The sequence below is a fragment of the Pogoniulus pusillus genome, chromosome 17 (genome assembly GCF_015220805.1).
Source record: "Pogoniulus pusillus isolate bPogPus1 chromosome 17, bPogPus1.pri, whole genome shotgun sequence".
Classification (NCBI taxonomy): Eukaryota; Metazoa; Chordata; class Aves; order Piciformes; family Lybiidae; genus Pogoniulus; species Pogoniulus pusillus.
This window is the reverse complement of record NC_087280.1, coordinates 11,753,457-11,773,829: the sequence shown is the minus strand read 5'-3', so window position 1 is coordinate 11,773,829 and position 20,373 is coordinate 11,753,457. Positions and strand designations below refer to the sequence as shown.

General features: G+C 42.9%; 1 protein-coding gene and 2 long non-coding RNA genes across 13 annotated transcripts in view; 2 read left to right on the top strand and 1 right to left on the bottom strand.

The window, feature by feature from the left end:
- LOC135182970 (uncharacterized) overlaps positions 1 to 5,744 on the top strand; it is a 33,559-nt gene extending 27,815 nt beyond the window's left edge. The window contains exon 2 of the long non-coding RNA XR_010305367.1: positions 5,106 to 5,744. This is a non-coding gene — a long non-coding RNA (uncharacterized LOC135182970). The remainder of the gene's footprint in view (positions 1 to 5,105) is intronic.
- LOC135182969 (uncharacterized) overlaps positions 1 to 13,673 on the top strand; it is a 123,211-nt gene extending 109,538 nt beyond the window's left edge. The window contains exon 4 of the long non-coding RNA XR_010305365.1: positions 12,720 to 13,673. This is a non-coding gene — a long non-coding RNA (uncharacterized LOC135182969). The remainder of the gene's footprint in view (positions 1 to 12,719) is intronic.
- A 2,656-nt stretch (positions 13,674 to 16,329) lies between these two features.
- Positions 16,330 to 20,373, bottom strand: part of SEMA6D (semaphorin 6D) — a 229,377-nt gene continuing 225,333 nt past the window's right edge. For all 11 annotated transcript variants that reach the window (XM_064157633.1, XM_064157632.1, XM_064157634.1 and 8 more), the window contains one exon: positions 16,330 to 20,021. In XM_064157633.1, the coding sequence (XP_064013703.1) occupies positions 18,718 to 20,021 (1,304 nt within the window). In that variant the 3' untranslated portion in view covers positions 16,330 to 18,717. The remainder of the gene's footprint in view (positions 20,022 to 20,373) is intronic.

Here is a 20,373-nt window from a genome sequence, read left to right as displayed (position 1 = left end):
TCTATTTGAAAGTAGAAAGTTGTTTAGATTGTAAAACTCTGAACTGCATTTGAATATTTCTGTACCCTGCTATCTCTCATCTCTTGCTCCCTGTCAATAAGCAAGACATTTCAGTGATTTGCTCAGTAAAAAAGCGTTTCTAGACTATTTCCTGCAGAGGTTTCTGCTGAAGTAGGCTGGCGGTAAAGAGGCAGCATCTCCTTTACATTCAGTAACCATACCATTTTCTCTATCAGCATGGAGCATTTGACTCATGTGCCCTAGAAAATAGCTCCTCACTCCCACAATGTGCTCATATACCGAGTGGAGATCTAAAGCTGACCTGCAGCTCTGGGATGCAAACTCATGATCAAAATCACCGGCTGCAGGAGGTCAGTGTTTCAGTGTCCTTAGTCTCTGGGGTGAGAGTCCACTATTTAAGGAGTAGTGCTGTGAATTCAAAACAGGTTAATGCTTTTGCAGGTCTACTGAAGTTACAAAAACACAGTACAAAAGAGCATATCTGCCTTAAGAAAAAGCTGATTATAGAGCTCAATCCTGTTTCTATAAAAGTCAATAAGGGCATCATGCTTCTAAATTTCACCTAGTCTGGCTCAGAGTTTTTATAGGGAACAAAAATATCCTGTATGAAAAATGGAGATGTTTGGTTTCCAACACAGGCAATAATTCTACTCTTGCAGTAATGTGATGCAAGTGTGCTCTTTGGGGAGTTTATTTCATAAACAACACAAAAGTAGTGGTTCTGTCTGCAGCCTTTTCTCCCGTACAGCACCTTGATCTGTATTGAGTACTGCAACTTATGAAGCAGAAGACCAGTCTTCAACAGGGTTTTATCCCACCCAAGGTCCAGGGACTGCATTTTCATTACAGTTAATAAGAGATGGGGTAACTAGTATTTTAAAACCAGATTTGGAGCTGTGAATGTGTTTCAGAGTTTGGGGTGTTTAAATTTTCTTAATCTGATGCTCTCAGAATGTGCACAGTCCAGATGTTGGTTGTAAAGCTTGGAAATAGGGTTACCTCCTCCTGTAATTATCAGAGAGACTTCTGATCTGTCTGCATACATAAACTGCACATTTGTATGTACACATGCATCCAGCAAGCACAAGCCTCTTGAGAATTTGGACTCTCTTTATTGGTAACTTTTTGTTTCTTGATCCTTGCTCTCAATTTCTTGTTTACTATTCCCCATTTCCCATACTGGAAATCATGTTGCTGAACTCTCCTAATAAAGGAGAAGTGTCTGCTAATAGTTGCTCTTCAGGGGGAGACTGTGATGAGCAGACTGGGATTTCAGAAGATGCATCAGAAACCTATGTCTGAAACCTATTTCTGACATCATCTCACTCTCACATGCCAGCCATGATAGTTGCAGTGAACTCACCTCATCCAAACTGCCCCAGCTTCTGACTAGATTTCTTGTTCTTCTCTAGCCACCCATGGATTTCCTAAGTTCTTAGGAGTGTACACTGAAAGTAATCTAGAGAGTTGTTAGCCACATGGCTGCTCCATTAATTTTCATGGTGGCTCTCTGTTAGACCTCTGTATGTTGCTGTGGGAACTCAGTGCCCTCTGAGTTTCGGCTTGGGAATCATAAAGACTTAATGCCTGCTTTCCATAAAGGAGAGAGCAGCAAATTCCTTGGTGCATTTTGCCTGTGTTTCACAATGTGTGAAGTCAAGGAAGTCTGTAAGTTTATATATGATGCAAATTCACTTGATTGGTTCTGCAAATGTTGTTCATGGATGTTAGCTTTTCTAGACATTCTTGGGGACAGAAATTATTGTCATGATGTGACCAAGTCAAGGAAGTGCCTTTTCTGAAGTTCCTTTCTATAGAAATTAAGGAAGTAATTTTAGGTATAAATTCTCTATGTGTTAATTTGCTGATAATTTTCACTATGAACCACAGGTTGTCAGAGAAGTGCCAAGTGCACTAACCTCAGGCCGATGAAAAGACTTGGAGAGCAACTGAAGGCAAACTGCTCAGCCAGTGTTGTCTTTTTCTGCTCTCCTCCCCTTGCTGTGGAAGTGCTTTTCTTCAGGCACTGACTTGTTTTAGTAGTGCTAGTAAATGCACGGGGGCCACGTACCTGTGGCTCATGGTCCCTCTGTGCAGTAATTGTGCACAGTAATTATGCCTCCCTAGGTGTCGCTCATAGTGTTAGGTGTTACCTTCAGAAGATGTTTCCCTCCCACATAGAATCTCAGCTTTACTAAGGTTGGATCTCCTTCAAAGGAAGCAGCCTTCACAGTCCTAATAGGCTTTCATCCATGTAGTCTTGCTCTCTCTTTTTTCCCCCCCTTCCTCTGCTTTAGATTCCTCTTGTTCACCTGTCTGCTCTGCAGCTTGCTTGGATGCAGTCCTGACTTGGCAGCTCAAGGCTGAAGATCCTTTCAAGCTCTCTGTCCTAGCATGTAGCTGAATACAGTCCAAGAATCCCCAATGTGACTCTATGGCTGTGAGTGTGTTGTATGGGATGGGCTGAGGGAGTACCTATGCCACTTTCAACTTCCTCACAGCACTTCTCATGCTCACTGGCCAAGGCAGCCAGACATCCTTGTCCTGGTAAGTGAAAGAAGACTTCAAAAACTTGCCCCTCTGGTGTCCTTCCTATCATTAAAGAGATTCATCTCTATACATCAAAAATCATTTTCTATTGCAGCTAGTCAACTCTCTGGATTGTGCTCTTTGCTGATCTGGTAGTTATTTTTGTTGCCTCTGTGGAGGTCTGCTCTCAGCACACCCAGAGCCAATGCTCCTGACAGGCAGCACAATCCTGGAGTGCCTTGGCAAGCTGCCTGCATCTGTCCTGCAGGGCCTGGGGGTACTCTCACACATTTCACTGCTTGCTGTCCTCTTTCCTAGAGATCTAAGGCAATTTTGCAAGTAGTCACTTGGAGCCATATTTCCCTTTGCCCTGGAATATTTTTTATTTATTTTTAGTAAACGTTTGTCAGTGTTTCTAACATTGTGCCTCCAGCAACGCCGCCTGGACCCAAGCCATGCAGCAGTCTGACAACCTGTTAGGCAAGTCTCCTATCAATTAGGCTGCAGCTGTCACTGGATCTATTCTCAGCCTCCTTGGTACGTGTTTGCAAATAACAGGGGCTGCTGTTTTGAAGCTCTTGATTTTTTTTTTTCTTCTCTGTAGCCAGTCAAGAACATTTTGTCCCCAGAACTCTTTGTGTCTCCTTTGCTTTCTAATAATCTTCACTTTACTCTCCTAAGAATATACATTTATCGAGGACGTTCTTATCTCTGAAGTGTCTGCTCTCTCTTTTATGTAACACCTAAAACAAAGAAAACCTCCCACAAAGAAACAAATAACAACAGAAAAAAGGAATATCTCGCTCAGGGTTAAACCTTTGACCCTTTAAATGTTTTCAGACTTTCTCCAGAGCATCCAGACTGCCCTTTAGCTGTGGGGAGCTGCCATTTTGAAAGCCCATCTTGGATGGAAGCTCTCTGTGGGGGCTGCCTTGTTTCTGCTGATGTTTGAGCTTTGAGGTGATTTTGTGTTTCATTATCAGGTTTGCCACAGCTGGAAAGAGAGTCCCTGGCAACATACAATCTGTTAGAATTCCCTCTTATACTTTCTACCGTTTGCAGCTTTTTCTTCCGCTATAAAAACAATGAAAATGGCTCTATAATCTTTTTCCAGATGTTGCACACTGCATGGTGGTACTGGATGCTAATATTTCATTCAGTAATCTATGGAGCACAGCCCAGTTGGTATTAGACAGAGGAACTACACTTAGGTATACCATTTCCTTGTTTCATTTCCATGTGAAATCAGAATTGGGGGTTTCAAGCATGGCACAAACACTGAGGGCATTTCATCCTTGGGCTGACTGAAAGGTGCATGTTGATGTTATGCCATCATTTCTTTCAGCCAGGCTCCAGCTCTGCAGTGGTAACTGCTGCAGTTTCCTCTATATCCATAGATCCTAACAACAGGCCTCCACCCAGCTTGCAGCTTCAGAGACAGAACCAGTCCACCACAGGCAGATTGAAACAGTTAAGTTCAGATCAGCTCATGCTGAATTGGCAAAAGTCCCTACGCTTTCCTGGTGGGAGATTAAGGACAGGGCTTTTTTCCATCTCCACTAAATAGCACACAATACTGCAGGATGTTTCACCTGCAACATTACTCAATGTTTGCTCTGCAAGAACATACACAAGAAGACCACGTGGTGCTGTAGGTGTGCTGGCATTCAAAGGCATCTTGAAGTTTTTGTGTGTAAACTTTGCCCAAATGAGCTGTGTGGCTCTGTGAAGCTCTTAGGCACTGGAAGTATTAATAAAGCACTGCCTGTCTATGATGTATTTTCTGGAATACAGTAAACCTAGGGCAGGAAGGATCCATCAGAATCCTAGCACTGGGAAGTCTGATGCTACCATACCAAGGTATGGGCCAGCTGGCTCATTGAAGGAAGTCTGCAGTGCTCTGAGCAGCCACTGTTCAAGAGAGTAAGATGAGCCTCTTGGGGTAAAGCTAGCAAAGCCTGAATACATAGAAGGCCTAGGAAGAGCATTGTTGGGTTGACAAGTAGCTCATTAGCACCTCAGAAAGACCCTGAATGCTTTTGTGGTTGTCTTCCTGGTGAAGGTGTCTCTAAATACTTAGGAAACTGCTATCTAGACTAGAATGTAGGCTTTCACAGCACTTCAGGCATTTCATGAAAAGCTTACTGGAGATAGATCCTGCTGAGCAGTGCTGAAGATCTTTGGGAAATCTCAAACTGAGACTTTAAAGATTTTCTCAGCTACTTGTTTAACAGAAACCACAGTTTACATGTATATAGCATCCCACGTTGTTTCTGCTTAACCACTGAGCTTTCAACTCTTTGAAAGTATAAGCATAGCTAGAACAAGCTGCCATCCTGTAGACAAAGCTTAGCTGGCAAGACGATGTAGTTTATGCAGTATTTATGTTCTCTTGGTAAACAAAGACAAGTAAAATGCTTTACTTGTTAACATCAGTTCAAAGCAAGAGCATTTGATGGCATTTGCTGTAATCATGTTCAATGTTCTGAAGCTGTCTGAGTGTTTCACCTTTATTCTAAGCTCTTGCTTATTAATTTGCTTCTTATGTTTAACAGTGTGTGACTGCTCCTGAGAATGCAGCATGCGACTGTTTCAAGACTGTATTTAAGCAGAAGAGTTCCCTCTGGATTTTGCAGTGATAACATTAAGTGCAGCAGAAGGACTGGTTAAATAAGCAGGAGGGGCCTGAGCTGACTGGTTTGGTGTTCATTTCTTTGTCAGCTGCCATTGGAATAGTGTTCAGATTAATGTGATTAGCCTTTGCAGTGGCTGCAGCTTCAGAGACCAACTGTGCACTTGTATCAAAGCCATCAGAATGATTTTAGTCCAGGGTTCCTAACAGAATTATTTATATAAAATGTATTTGAAATCCTATATTGGCCATTTACACGTGAGGATTTCTATTTCAGGAAGCTTTGGAAACAGGCAGGACCTTCAATTGCACCCTTTCCAAAAGATACAAGATCCTTTTAACATTTAATGATGACTGAGAAGGTGCTTAAAAATAACGTAGAAGCACAAAGCACATTAGTGTGCTCCCTGCTGGTTACAGGACTGGACTAACAGTTACATTTTGGATTCCATTTGCATTTCTTGTCCTTTCTTGCTTCATGACCTGAGATGAATTGCATAGTTCCCCTTGACAAATGAGCTTAATACTTATCTATTGTCCATATTTACATTATTACATTTTAGGAGGTGACAGAACTTGAATTCATCTTCTCTGAGGAAAGAACTGTAAAACTCTATGGTGGTCAGGTAGTATAAAATACATCCTTCTACATGACTGCACATAGCATTATCCCCTGTGTAATTTGCTAGGTATCAAGTCCATTTCATGTGCAAAAGGTTCCTAGTTAATGATGGTATGAGTTCTTTTGGGAGGGATTATGCTTACACTCATATTTGTACAATATTCAACATAACAGCAAGCTAATCTTGACTGCATCATTTATGCTTTGCTACAATTTATACAATATAGGTAATCAATTAGCCTGATCCTTTGGCATGCTGCTAAATGGAACATGAACAGCTCATAATGGGCAGCAGTAAATAGACATTTGTATGTACACAGGTACACTGTGCAGCAAAAGAGGCATGCAGGAGATGAGGTGCTGAACAAAACAGCCCTGCGTAAAACTAGGCATTCATTTAAAGGAAGAAAAATGTCTCTGAAAGCTGCAAGATTATTAGCATTACTATGCATGAGGAGTAGTCAAAGAAGATGTTACAAGAGGAAGAGAGACATTATTCAAGTGTCTAAGAAGACAGACCATCATCAGCAGTGGGGAGAGAAAAGGCTTCCAAAGGCATAGCGTAGCATTTCAAACACTAAATTATAAGGGGACTGAAGGTTTAAAAGGTATGTCAGAGTTTCTGCATTATTTATTATCTGAGATTGCCTTTCCCCCAAATGCTTAAGTTTTATTCCATTCATACAGAACAAAAAAGTCATTCCCATACATCCCAGGGTTTTCTGGACACTGAGTCAGCTCTATGTTTTGAGATATGATTTACTCTAAGCAGACATTGATTGCTTGCAAGGCTGCATTGGGTCAGAGATGCTTATTAGAAAGGTTGGAGAAGTAAGGATGATTTGGCTGCTGTTACTTTGGAGCTTGGGAAAGTCAAGTTTGGAATTCATTACTATTTTGTATTTCTGTTGCAGCCATACCTGCAAGCTCCAGGCACTGACAGAATTTCACAGTGCTAGCTAGGTGCTGTCCTTTATCCAGCACAATTTCAGGTCTTGTGAACACTGTTTTTGAACCTAGTGCCTAGCTGCACTGACAGTGCAGTCACTCAAGAGTGTAGCAGCTTATACCAGGAAAAAGCCTGCAAAAAAATTACAGCTTGTACCAGTTGCTGGAGCAAAAGAAGCTGTATTGGCAAAAAGAAACTTTTTTCCCTTTTGCTCATATTACAGATGTGTCTATATCAGGGCTTTTGCTGGCATAGCTGAAAAAAATATCACACTCCTAGCTGACAGGAATATGCTGTCAATTTTTTTAAACAGATGAGTCTGAAGTATTTCCACATGATGGATCAGTGTGTGTTTCTGCATGTGGGGAAGGGGGAGGGGTGGGCCTGCTTTAAAATAGAAGCTTCTAAAATAGGTTTGCACAGATACCCTTAAAATGGCAAGTACTGCCCTTGCCAACAACTTCCCACCTCCTGGCCCTTCTGTCCTGCTTGCCTGGACTCAGGCCTGAGCCCTGCATTTCCCTTCCCTTCCACCTTGTCTGCCCCACAGTGTGTCCTGCTGGTCAGTAACTCTTGCTTGCTGTCTTCAGTTCTCTTGCCTCGTTTTAGCCCTGCAGCATCCTGCCTCTGTGTCTCATCATTCTTTCCAAACACTTTCACTGAAGCCTCAGTTCATTCCCTTTGCCACTAAGGCACTGCTGCCTGAGGAGTGGGTATCTTACCATCCTTTCCTGCCACTGCTTCCTAGGCTTCTGCTGGGCACAAAGGCTCAGGCTCTGCTACAAACAGAAGTCTCCATAAGCACTGTGGCATTGCAAAACATTTCATTTCACGCAGCCAAACTGAGAGCAGAGGGATTTCCATTTCAAACAGGGAGGCAGAGCCTTTTCAGAACATCTGGAGAATATTTGGAGGAAGAGCAGGAGCTGTGATAAGATCACAGGACTGGAAGAATGAAGGTTGGTTCTGTTGCTGCTTGTCCTGACCAAACACTGATGGTTACCTTGTTCCATCTGGTCAGGTTGGTAATTGAGTTCAAATGGCATACAAACATCACACGCACTAGCTCCTGGGGAAGGAATTGATCTCAGAGCTACTGTGATCTTCTAGAGACAGCTTTGGGCAAAACTTGCTGCTTTGGCACCTCAGATTCTTCAGTGGATAAAATTGAGACCTCACAGTCATGAGGTATGAACCTTAGTTAGGTCAAACTGAAGAGTGAGACTCCTGAGCAGACAGCAGCCAGGGCAGACAAGTCCTTGACTCACTCACATGTGCCAGTGTGCACAGTCAGTGCCTTACTGGCACTTCCTGCAGGAAACCCACAGGTTAGACACCTGGACATGAGGCAGATGTAACAGTTATTTCAAAACAGCATCAAGAGGATTTTTGGTTTGAATATGAAAGTTTAAGCACTTAAATAGCATTTAACCAACTAACCCACAGCCCACTGGTATAAATTATTTGTTCAGAGTTTAAACTGACATTTCATAAGTATGTTAATTGATACTGCACTAACTTACTATAGGTATCTTCCTAAGTGCCAATTATCTGCCTCAACATTCTCCACAATTTAAGTTTGTTAGTAAGAAGCTAATTGCACTAGTTTATTGCTGATAGAATTACATGAAGAGTAGATTTCACTCTTACATACTTATTAGACCTCAATAAGTGATCCTTAGCAGTCTGTTGCTATTCAATTAACAAGTAATAACTTCCTTAATGAATCTAATTGAAATACTTCAGTCAGGCAGCTAATATAAAGCGCTTTACTTTGAGTACTTTTCTGAGTGCTGGTCCTGTTTACTTAACAAGGACAAAACGGGGCCATGGAGGAAAACTCTGCCACTGTGGTTGAAAATCAAACTACTGTTGGTAAATCCCTGCCAAACATCACTAGAAGCCATTTGCCAGTGGATTTCTCTTCTACAGGAATACCACGGGACTAAACCAAGGCATTTTTCTCTCTAAGGGTTTAAATCCATGGAGGCGACTCTGCAACATGAAATTCTAGCACATTAGCTCTGCCTTCTGTGATGGATGTAACGACTCTTGCTGCTCCACTGGGAGCCGGTAGCTAAGCTCTGGTGCACTGCCACCGACGCTGTCATCGGGCTCTTGTTACAGTTTGTTTCTCTCAAAAGCTCACTCCTTTGTGAGTCTGCATGTTTGGCTTAAGAGAAGTAGAAGTATGATGATGACTTTATGATCTAAAACTATCACCATAATTACAGCCAAAAAGAAGATGTCACTGAAGGGGTTTATACTGCTGCATGTGCATCAGGGAGGCTGACACTGAATCACCTGGAATTTAGTCTTTGCTCACACGAGTAACCGGTGCTGAACCACCTTGTGTGACCACTCCTGGGGCTAGGAAACCCCAGCTGCTGTCTGCAGGCAGTTTTCTAACAGAAGCGGCAAAGAGATTTGTGCGGTGTCTGGGGCTGTGCACATCACACCTAGTGAGATGTTAGGTTGGGAGTTTCCTTTGTGAGGAAGAGGAGGATTCCTACAGGGATTTTTTTAGTCTATGAAACGATCACTTGCTTTGTTCAGTTGTGGGATGGGAAGACCCAACAATGCTGGGCTTGTGGCGCTATCTTTGGTTTCAGGATGAAAATGCTGGTTTCTCCTGTAGTGAAGATTTAACAGACAAGTCTTCTCTCTGTGGATAAATGCCAAGAAATCTTCTCAAGCAATGCTAACAAATTATTCCGTTTGGCAACATTAGTATATGGGCAGTAACCTTTCCTCAAGAATTTTTTAGCAAATAGATTTAGTGTCAGAAAAAGCCAAAAAAAGCTTTAATGTCTTCTCCAGTCTATCAGGTTTGTTACCAAGTTTTTAATGTGTGCCTTCTACTCACTAAACTGAAAGACCTTATTGATCTCTTTGCAGCTGAACTGGTTATTGGGATAAGAGAGAAAGTTCCTGAGAGAAGCCGAGAGAAATTATTTATTTAATATATTCTGATTTTAGTAAACTTCCATTTAACCTCCAGGGTTAATTAAAAAAAATTAATTGCTGGTTGGCTGGCATAAATTTATTAAATCAGACAGAAGCTGAGTTCAGGCTAGTACACTTAGTGTCATATTTTGTAATATTCTTGGGGAAAAAAATCTTCAGAGACTGATTAGTATTCCAGAATTGCTTTATTTTAGAACAGAACAGCAAAGCAGCCCAGCTAAGAAAATAACCCTCTAAATGAAAGCCCATTCTGCAACTTCAGATCGCTCAGAAATACTTCAGTAAGGCAGCGGGGACCTCACAGGTCTGCAGTTACTGGTTGAAACCCTGTGCCACCATGAGCTCTGAACTAGCTGGTGTCTGTAGCTCCTTTGGGTTGGAATTAAGGACTTTGGTATGCTTTCCAGAGATGCCATGGTTCTTCCCTGTGCCTACAGGGTGAACGATACACAGCATAGCTGGCATCTCTGTTAATGTCTGAACAGACAGCAAGGATTAAATAGGCCTAACAGCTGAGGGGATTTTCGAAGGCACGAGTGGCATTTAGACATGCATCTCCTGCTGGTTTCTATTGGTTTTCCAGACTTGGTTTAGTGTCAGTCTAGCTCCCCGCTGGTTTCCCTGACCCTGATATGAACAAGCTACTTATGGGTGTTTGATGGTGATCTGGGGAAACTTTCAGAAGCACCCAAGTTGCATAGGTGGGATGGAAGAGCCTGTGATCGATAGGAAAGAGATAACAGAGAACTATGGCAAGCTTGGAGGTGAGATCAGGTGCCATAACAAAAGTGCAGTCCTGCTTTTTGAAGCTGGGCTCCTTGGACCCTGACTTGACCTTGCATCTGAAGCAGAGGGGATTTGGGCTGGAACATTCTGTGAAGCAGCAGCCAGATTGAGAAGAAGCCTCCACTGAAAGGATTTTATGAGAAAAAATAGAGCACTAAAATACCAGAGTGAGGCTTCAAGACAGGTTAGCTGTTATTGTCCTGTGCAAGACAAGTGAAATTGTGTTTTAGAGAACATGAGGAGGAGTTTAAAAAAAAATCCAGTACTGGATTTAGATAGAAACTGCTGACAGTGTTAGCCGTGTGGCATCTGTGCAAGATTTTGTTAGAAGCCAATATCATAAAGCTGTCCATTCTGTCAACCAGTTTCAGGGCAAACATTTTCTCCCTCCTCCCCCCCATCAAATTGAGATGACAGTTTTCTAAGTGGTTTTAGTCTGAAATGTGACAAAAAGTACAGTTTTGGCAACAGATCTTGTTTTGTGTCCCATGTGATATTTTGTCTCTCCTGGCCTGGAATGTCTTATGTAGTTAGAGCCTCTTGAGGCATATGCCCTCCCTCAGAGTATGGGGAGAAACTACCTAGAGCTTTGTTCTTGTGAAAGAGAAAATGAAGCCTTTTGCCAAGTACTGCTGCTTAAGTGACACAGCAGGAGCTAGCAAGGAATGCTTGTAATATGGAACATGTCATGTATAGTAAAATGCCATTTCCAAGTGATTTCTGAACTATCCATCCCAGTAATGAAGAAGCTCTGCAGTGTCACATGATTTTCTCAGCGTTGCACTCCGTATAACCTTGCCTTTGATCACGATGTCACTTCAGATGAAAGACTTGCATGAAGAGTAGTAGGTTGTGCTAGGATCAGCTGATATCCACCGGGATCTGAACAGTGAACAATTATTTGAGGTGTGTACTCTGTGCTTGTCAAAGAGAGAGAAGAGCTGTAATAAAAACAGTAGTTGGATATCCAAATCCACCTCAGTTTAGGTAGAAAAAAGACTTCATCTTTATGCAAAAAGAACCTGCATAATTTGAAGGTTCTCCAAGAAAAGATTTTAAGGATGAGTAATCATTTTTACTGCCTTTCAGTTTAAGCACCTAATTCACCTCAGTGATTTTTCTGAATGTTTGAGTAGCTCTTGATGACCTTTCTTGAGCAAGAGGATTGGACCAGATGATCTGCAGAGGTCCCTTCCAACTTCATTCTGTGATTCTGTGGTTTTGACACGTTGATACCCCTTACTTGGGTTTTACCAACAGATGTGATGCTAACTCCACAGAAACACCCTCTTTTGTTTCCCTTAGCACAAGTAACTCTCCACAAGTTTCACCGAGTTCAGTGGGTGCCTTTACATAACCCTTCTCATGTACCTGGAGCTTGGTGTTTGGCACCTTCCATCCCAGCTGAGTGTAACATATGATGGGCTTTTCTAGTGAATTGAAACCAGCTGTGTAGGCAACCTTGTTCAGCTCCCACTGCAGTACCTGCAGGGAAACCCTCCAAAAACTGGAGAAAGCAGATGGCTCCTGCATTCTTCTTACTCAGAAGCCTTCATCTCCTTATTAAACAAATGTGGCCAGAGATGATGTTGGAGCTATGTCCTGTTACAGAAAATGCTTTCCTGCAGATGTTCATCACATTTTGCTTTGGCCTTCCTCACATCTCCTTACGTTTGCTTTCTGGGAATGTCTGAGTGATTGAGGGTGAGGGCCTGGCCCCATGCAGCTCTGCCATCTCATTTGATGGAGTCAGTATTTCACCTGTGCTAACAGTGACAGAGAGTGAACGTCAGAGCTGTGCAAGCAAGCTCTCACAGAAATCAGTTCTCACCCACAGCATTAATATTGGACGTGCTTCTGGCTCACCTAATCGCTGGCCAGGCGCAGTAACCTGTGGCTAATGGCACTGCACGGTGTTACAGCACAGCCTGCTTATACAAATTCACCATTGCTCTGCAGCAGACCTCTCTGAGCCGTTAATTGAGCACTACGTATTCCTGAGGGGAGCGAGTCATCAGATGGATGTTCGCTGCACGGAGAGGGAAGGTGCAGCTAGCGTGTGCATTGCTTTTATGACTCATCTGCTCTGATCTGCTTTTGATTAGTTTTTCTTCATGTGAGGCCAGTATTGTAAGGCAAAGATTTGGGAAATAAGCTTGTGCTTCAAGTGACCCAAACTAAAAGCCATTTGCCACCCCTTCTTCTCTTGCTAGGCAGCCGTTCCACTTTGTGCCAGCAAGAGACACAAGTTAGAGGCTACCACCCAGATACAGAAGCAAACTGGTTAGCTCACCACCTGCCTCTGCCAGTGCTTAAGGTCAGCTACTGGAAAAAGTTAAACACCAGCTACTGCAGCCAGGTATGATCCTACAGAGGGGCCTTCATTTACAACTGTTATTCTTCACTCATTTTTGTTCAAGTCTGTAAGACATTACACTGGAAAAACAGCCTGTGATCTGCAAAGCAAGGACAGCAAGATGTGTGCAGGTTCAGGGGTTTTAAGCATTCAGGTTTTCCTCTTGAAATCTTCCATTTCTGTTAACAAGTGGACACTGACCATCACCGAAAATGGCCAGGACAGCTTGTCGATAATGGCAAGGTTTTCTTCACTTTTCCTACCCTTAAAGTATTAGAGGAGCTTGAGCAACACTTTTCCTGGCTGACACAAAGGGCAGAGGCATCAGCTTGGCAGAGCGTTGCAGCCCAAGGACTTCTCAAATTTGCCTAAACGCTGTGACCCTCTGATCTCTCTGCTCAGTAGCCTTTGCTGTTGGCCATAGGCTTGGGTCTGGTTATGATTTTAATAAACAGAGCTCAGGGAAGTTACCAGTGACTGTAGGAAAAAAAAGCAAACAAGCAGACCATAAATCAGGCCATTGCATGGATTCAGAACACACTAATAAAATCGGAGCTTCCAATAAATTTCATTTCAGGCAGAGCAGAAATGGTTTCTCAGTTGAGAGCTGGAGATGAGCAATACTTTCAGGTGTGTGTCAGGCCAATGCTGTAGGCTTACAGCCATGTTTGCAGGCAAGTAGCAAAGGCCGGGCCAGAGCCAGGCCCTCGCACCAGCTGCACTTGAGTAAGAAGTGAGTAAAAGTCAAGATTCTCCAATTCTCTGAGCAAAGCTGAATCTAATTAAATATTTATTTTTTCCTCCTCTCAAATCCTTTGGTTTCTTGCTCTTTCCTAGTGTGATGTGATGACATTTGAACAACAAACGCAATCTTGGTAGGTTGGTCTCCTGGTACTGCTTTTTATATGAAAAGCTCGCACAGCCCAGCCCAAGTCCAGATGCTGCATTATTGAGGTGCTGTGTTGTGATCAGTGTGAAAAACACCATTTCCCAGTCCCAAGAAATGAACAGGCACCTGAGGAAATACCAGCCAGCTCCTCCCCACTCCTGCAAATACTAACCTTTCCCAGGTGGGAAGGGATTTCTCTTTCCCTGTATTTACCTGCAAGAAGGAAAAGCACCACTTTGCTGGTGCTCAGGATCACAGAGAGAAGGGAAAATTGACAAAAAAACCTGCCTGTGTGGAAAATGTTAGAGCCAGAGCAACTGCCCATACTCCAGCTAAGAACACTGCCTTCTGAGGATCCATGTTACTGAATAAACCCTTGTAATCTTCCCAGAGTCACAGAGTGAGTCATTAGCAAAATGGCACAAAGGCAGAAGCCTCCAATTCAAAAGGCCACAGGTTTGTGCTGGCAGCACAGCCATAGAGATAACTACTTATGGCTTTACAAATTGGTGTTCTTGTAATATCTCACTGCTATGGGCCTAGCACCCCATTTTGTTTTGTCTCTACTGGTCTGTGTTCTGTCCTAAATTACCTTTTTTGCTGTCTTTTTTCCTACAGAGATGAAGCCAGAGAGCCTTCACACACTCACACTGCAGAAATGAAGCCAGAGAGCCTTCACACACTCACACTGCAGAGATGGAGCCAGAGAGCCTTCACACACTCACACTGCAGAAATGGAGCCAGAGCCTTCACACACACACTCACACTAGGACCTCTCCACAAGCCTGAGCACTTCCAGCCTAGGCTGTGTTCTGGGCCTGGGACCATCCCTTACCAGCAAGTTCCTGCTTGCCAGCACCAAGCATCCTTCATGCACTCAACAGTTAGAGCTGTGGATACAGATTGTCCTTCAAGAGCCTGCACGATACTTAAACCAATTGACCTAGGAGAGCATCTGAGGAGAAAATCTGAAATCACTGTCATATCATTGCTTGCTAACCTTGTCCTTATGGTTGTGGTTCTCTTTCAGCCCCGAGAGTTGGTAAGCAGCTGCTTTGGACCAGCATCAAAGACACAGCTGTTTAAAAACTGCAGTTATGAGTGGTTGGCCTTTGGCTGCCACATTCCCTCTCTCTTAGTAGAGTTTTTCTTCTGTATTTTCTAATAACTGTTGAGTGTTTGTTTTCACAGGTTGCTGTGGTGTTTGCACCCACCACGCAGCCCAGCAGAGCATGTTTTGAGGAAGGTAACTGTCTGGCTTGACCCACCCAGCCATCACATCACTCTAGGTAGGCAAAAGCTGGTTCAATATAGACCAAGTCAAGTAACTGTGGAAAAATGGTCACTTGACCCCTTCTAGGTGTACTAACTACAGATGTTTCCTGAATATATTCCATTATATATTCTGCAGATGCACACTTACATGTCAATAAAACAAATGATTTGTAATTCTCACCACAACCCTTAATGCCTGGCTGAAGTTTTCAAGTAGGTGTGCTTCAAAAGTACTGCCCCTTCAGAGGGATCAGCTTTAGCCACACTGGACACTGTCACACAAAAGGCACAGCTGAAGGGGCCAAGCAGCATGGCCTTGCGGTATGTGGTTGGCTCTTAGGTAAGACATCCAGTGAAAAACTTACATCAATACAAAGAAATCTGATTGCTTTTGCCACTGAAAAGCTCCCATTGAGCAGTTATAGGTTTGAGACCTCTTTTTTTTAGCACCATGTTTCTTTTGCCTCTAAAATATTTCTTCTTAGTAAGTTACAAGTAGCTGCCATTGTGTTGTTACAACATGCAGAGTAATTTCAAATGATGAATACCCTGACAGTATAATCTCATAATAAACGATTTTTCTCCATTATCTAAAATCAACTTTTAATTAAAAGTGTACATTACATTTGTTTTCTGATACTAATTTACCCTGGTTATTTTAAAATTACGTGTGATGTTGGCACACACTAAATCCATGGCATGTGTATTGCTGTTGGGCTTTACTGGCTGCCTGAAATGTGAATTTCAATTATTAAGCATTAGTAAGTGCTTAGGAATGTCCTGCTACGTAGGATATGGCTGCAATTAATTTTGCCAGGGATTGTGTCTTTTTGTAGCCTGCCTTTCAGAAGCAAGAGTCTCTTCTTTCCAAACTGTACTGTATTTGCACAAACCCAGTATTTTTCGAAGCTCAACAGGCTGAAACCTGGATCAGGCTCCAACAGAGGCCTCATACGGGCACATACTAAGTATTTTCAAATGCAGTGCATCTTGCTGGTGACATGAGCACCTCTGACTTTGTTCAGCACTCCACCACTGCATGCCAATTACTTTGCTGTTTTATATTTAGCAGAGGAGGCTGAAAGTCATCTGCAGACACTCACCCTCCCTGAAGAACACGCATGTGGCTGCAAATGGAACAGGACACCTGTGTGCATCTGCAAGTGTCCTGCAAGGCTGATGACAGGATGTCTTTGAGGCTTCTTCACAGAGCTATGCAAGGCAAGTAGAGCTTTTCCTCTGTTGCACACTCAACACAGTGCACCTCAAACTAGGGTCACTAATAATGCAATGAGACACTCGGTACATGGGAATATTTTATTTTGACTTTACATGCGGTGTTAAAAACCCAAAGAACGTATTATTTACACATCCACAATACAAGTTTACAAGATATCTATACATGTTAAAGTACTCTATAGTATAGAGCAGCTTCATTTAAGGGTTACTTTTTTTTTATGCCGTACCATTAAAAAAGATACAATCTGCGTTTACCTTTGCACAAATGGATAAAGCATCTTTTATTATTAAATTAACAGAGTAAGGACTAGGTTGAATGTTAGAAACTTCAACATAAATACTGAGAGAACTCACATTACCATCTACAAGGCAGCACAATGTTACAGGAGGTTATCAGGGTTCACATACATTTACCTTTCGGTTTCACACAACTGTATTAATATTGGTGAAGTGAATTCGGATCAGTTTGTGTCTTTTGAAAACGGAGTATATTTTTAATAGTTATTAATCTGTAGTGGTTTAGTTCCAAGACAGAAGTGTTTAGGAAAAGAGATCATTGATTTTGGATCCAGAGGTCTCAGGAAATAAATGTCCCCTTACAGCCTTACCAGAAAAAAATGACTACTTCTGTCCTTTATTCTCTGTTCTGTAACAGAGATCCAGTTTTCAGTGACTAACCTTTTCTCCCTCTCCGACACATAATATAAATTTCCACCGTCTCTGAAACCCGTTGCAGTTATCCGTCCTGCTAATTCATGAATATCCCTCTGCCGTGGTTATTTCTATAGTTATGTTCAATAAACAATGTGGTAGTGTCTAGTTTGTAAGCTAAACTAGCCATCTGTGTGGAACATCAGCTGCAAGTGGATTCTGTAAAACCTACTAAATAGCTTACACAACTTTAGCAGGTGTTCCATTACCCTAGAAACCTCATTTGATTTCACATTATAACTGTTTGATCCTTCGGAGAGCTGGAGTGGAATGTTTATCATGGTAAGGTGATTTAATGCTGCTGTCTTCTTGGATTGTAGGCTGCCTTTAGTTACCATTAATTATTCTTGCTGTTCAGCTGCTTTGTTTTGTGGGTTGGTTTTTTTTGGGTGCTGTTGAGAGGTGTACAACTGGCACTCGGGAGATATGTGCTATAGTGAGAACACTTGACAGATTTATTTTTTTTTTTAGTACTTTTATCATTTGCATGAATAAGGCACAAAATGCACAGATTCAGGTAAACTCACACATAATATTTACAGAATATTGTCATTACCTGCATGACTTTGGAAAAAAAACCCCTTACATTACACAACAAAAACAAATTGATTGCACTACTGTTGAGTTTTCACAGACTGCTTCTGCCAGGCCAATTAATGTTTCCTCTTTTTTATTGACGAGAGTCTATCAGCGTGTAGGGCATTAGTAAATGCAACAAAAATGTAACCTCCTCTAGTTACACAGGCCTTTGCCAAGTGAATTGATTATTAGCTGCCCTCAATGAGAAGTACAGGGGCTCAAGTTCACAGTGGCCAGGTATTGGACGGAGGCACTGTAGAAACACAGTGAAACTCCCCCGTTCTAGCCCCAAACACTCGATTTGAAATGCACAGCTCTGAATCAATAGCAGCAAAACAGAGTTATGAAGAACTAACCATACCTGCACTCTTTCACGGGGTGGCTATTTCATTCAGAAGGCTGGCAGAGATGCGCAGTTCTTCCTTAGCCGTCTCCAAACTGAACCCAACGGGCTGCAGAAGGCAGAGTCATCTGTTTGTTCAGTCATGCTCAATGTAAACAATTCCGTAGCATAAAAGATGCAATGGGAATCTAAGCACATCCTAGTGTGTACAGTACACACGCACATCCACACACACGCACAGCTTTATCTGTGGCACAAACAAAATGCCACACACATGGAGAGAAAGAAATAATGCTACAGTTGGGCCAGAGACTGAATTCCAGCAAACTGATTATTAACCCAGATAGTTGTTGAGACATTACCATTTTCTGACATTTGTGCAAGAGGCAAGGTGAATGCATACATACTAAAATGTTCACATTTAATGGGAAGGACCACGCTTAATGGCAGTCTAAAATGGAACCCATTTTTCAAGTATTTGCTTACTGACTTTTTTCCCAATAACTTTTTTTTTTAGCTATTTAGAACAGTAAAGTAGCCCCCACCCCGTTGTGCTACATGTCTCCTTAGCTCCAAACAAAAGAAATGTAATGACCAGCACTTTCCTTTGTTTTTGTTTGTTTGCTCTTAGCAAGTACATGAAGGCTTGCTATATAGCTACCTGTGGCAAGACACAGATGTTGCTGAAGTAAAGACAGTTTCTTTGGCCACTTGGTTCTCTTTAACAACAAGCAAGTCTCTGTCTTATGTGTCTACCACAACATCACCTCACAACCTGTACAGGTCAATCCCACGCTTGTTTTTAGCACAGACATGTCCCTAATAGCTGTATTTGTTCAGTGGTCTGACTGAAGTTGTCTGAGGAACGAACGAAGGTTTTGGTGGGACATCAGGTTTTAAGGAGGATGTCCTCTTTATTCCTGTACGAGGAAGGGTGCCGTTGCTCGTGTAGCTGCTTTGCCTGGACAAGGAAGGCTGGAGGTGAACGCTGACAGGCGTCCCTTGCATGTAGTCCATCTTTGTGCCTGTTGTGGGAGGCATGTACCCCCCACGATTAATACTAGGCTGTCTGGATAGCAAAACACCATTTGGTGAGTTTAAGTTTTTAGGAAGGGCAGATATTGAATGCCTTTGTGAAGAATTTTTGTGATAACCTCTCTGTCTTTCCAAAGAGGTCATTGGAACGGCAGGCGTGGTGGGAACGTCCACTCGTTTTGTGGGGCTGTTTCTTGGAAGAGTGGATGGAGGAGAGTATAAAGACGCCTCCCTGTTGGGAACCTTAGGTGGGATCTCGGACATATTTCCCATTGGATCCAGCATTAATGTCTGGTGTGTCACTTGAATATCTCCCATAATTGCTTTGGGATTACTAGTAGTTTCATTTAAGTGTTTCAGAAAATCATTCAGAGTGTTCCTGGAATCAACAGATCTCCTGTGGTCTCTTTTGCTGGATGGTTTTGTAAGTGGGTGATCAATATGCTGCATCTTTTTGTCTGCCTTGTGCGCATTAGAATTTGAGAAAGAAGTGTTGTAATCGTGGGTAGCGTTGGGAAGGACGATGGCACTAGGAATATGTCCGTGACTTAGAGGAGAGTGGGGTGGAGGACTGGAGGGGAAAAACTGAGGGCTTTTCAGCGGGGTTTCCTTCCGTGAAGCGTTGAGGTTAGTGTGCGCTTTGTCTGACTGACTCTTCATCGCCTGCAGAGTCTTTTGTTGAAGAACAGGTGTAGATTCAGGAGTTGGCAGTGCAGCCAGTTCCGGAGGCTGGCCCCGGTGGTCCATCATCATGGACTTAGTGTCACCGTTTGGTGGCAGCTCCTTTCGGCTAGTCAGCAGGTTTGTGTAGAGCTTGGGCGAATCGATGTTCTGCTGGTACTCCTTGACTGGGCTGTCGAACAGCCCGTTCAGCTTGGCGAAGCTGCCGCTGGAGTCCGTGCAGGACTGCGCCGACTCCGCGTCCTTGTGGATCTTCCTGGACTTGCGCACAAACATATCTCGGTAACAGTACACAGCCACGCCCGCAATAAAGGCTCCCAGCACAAAGGCAGCAAAGACACAAGTGATTAGGACATTCATGTGCACCATTTGGTTGGACTCTCCTGATTGCACTTCCCACCTCACACCTGCAAAAGATGTGCAGTACAGGATAAATCTACAAGCACTTTAGACCCACACAGCTTCAGAAGAATGCAGCCTCCCTCGGGGAAGTGTCTGCTAAGTGTCTGCAAGTGCCCTGTCTCTAGGCTAGTGTGACTCGGGTGGATCCTGCAATCCACAGTACTAGTGAAGGCAAAGGGCGCTATAAATAACGATGAATGTGAGCAGGGATAAGACTAACTGAAACCTGTCCATTTTCTTTGATAATGAGGAATCCTTGTGGAAGCATCTTGCCTCATATTACATTTGGTTTAGCTTGTCCCCAGATTTCCTTTAAGGCTCAAAACCAGGGGCCTGTATGTTATTAACATTAATGAT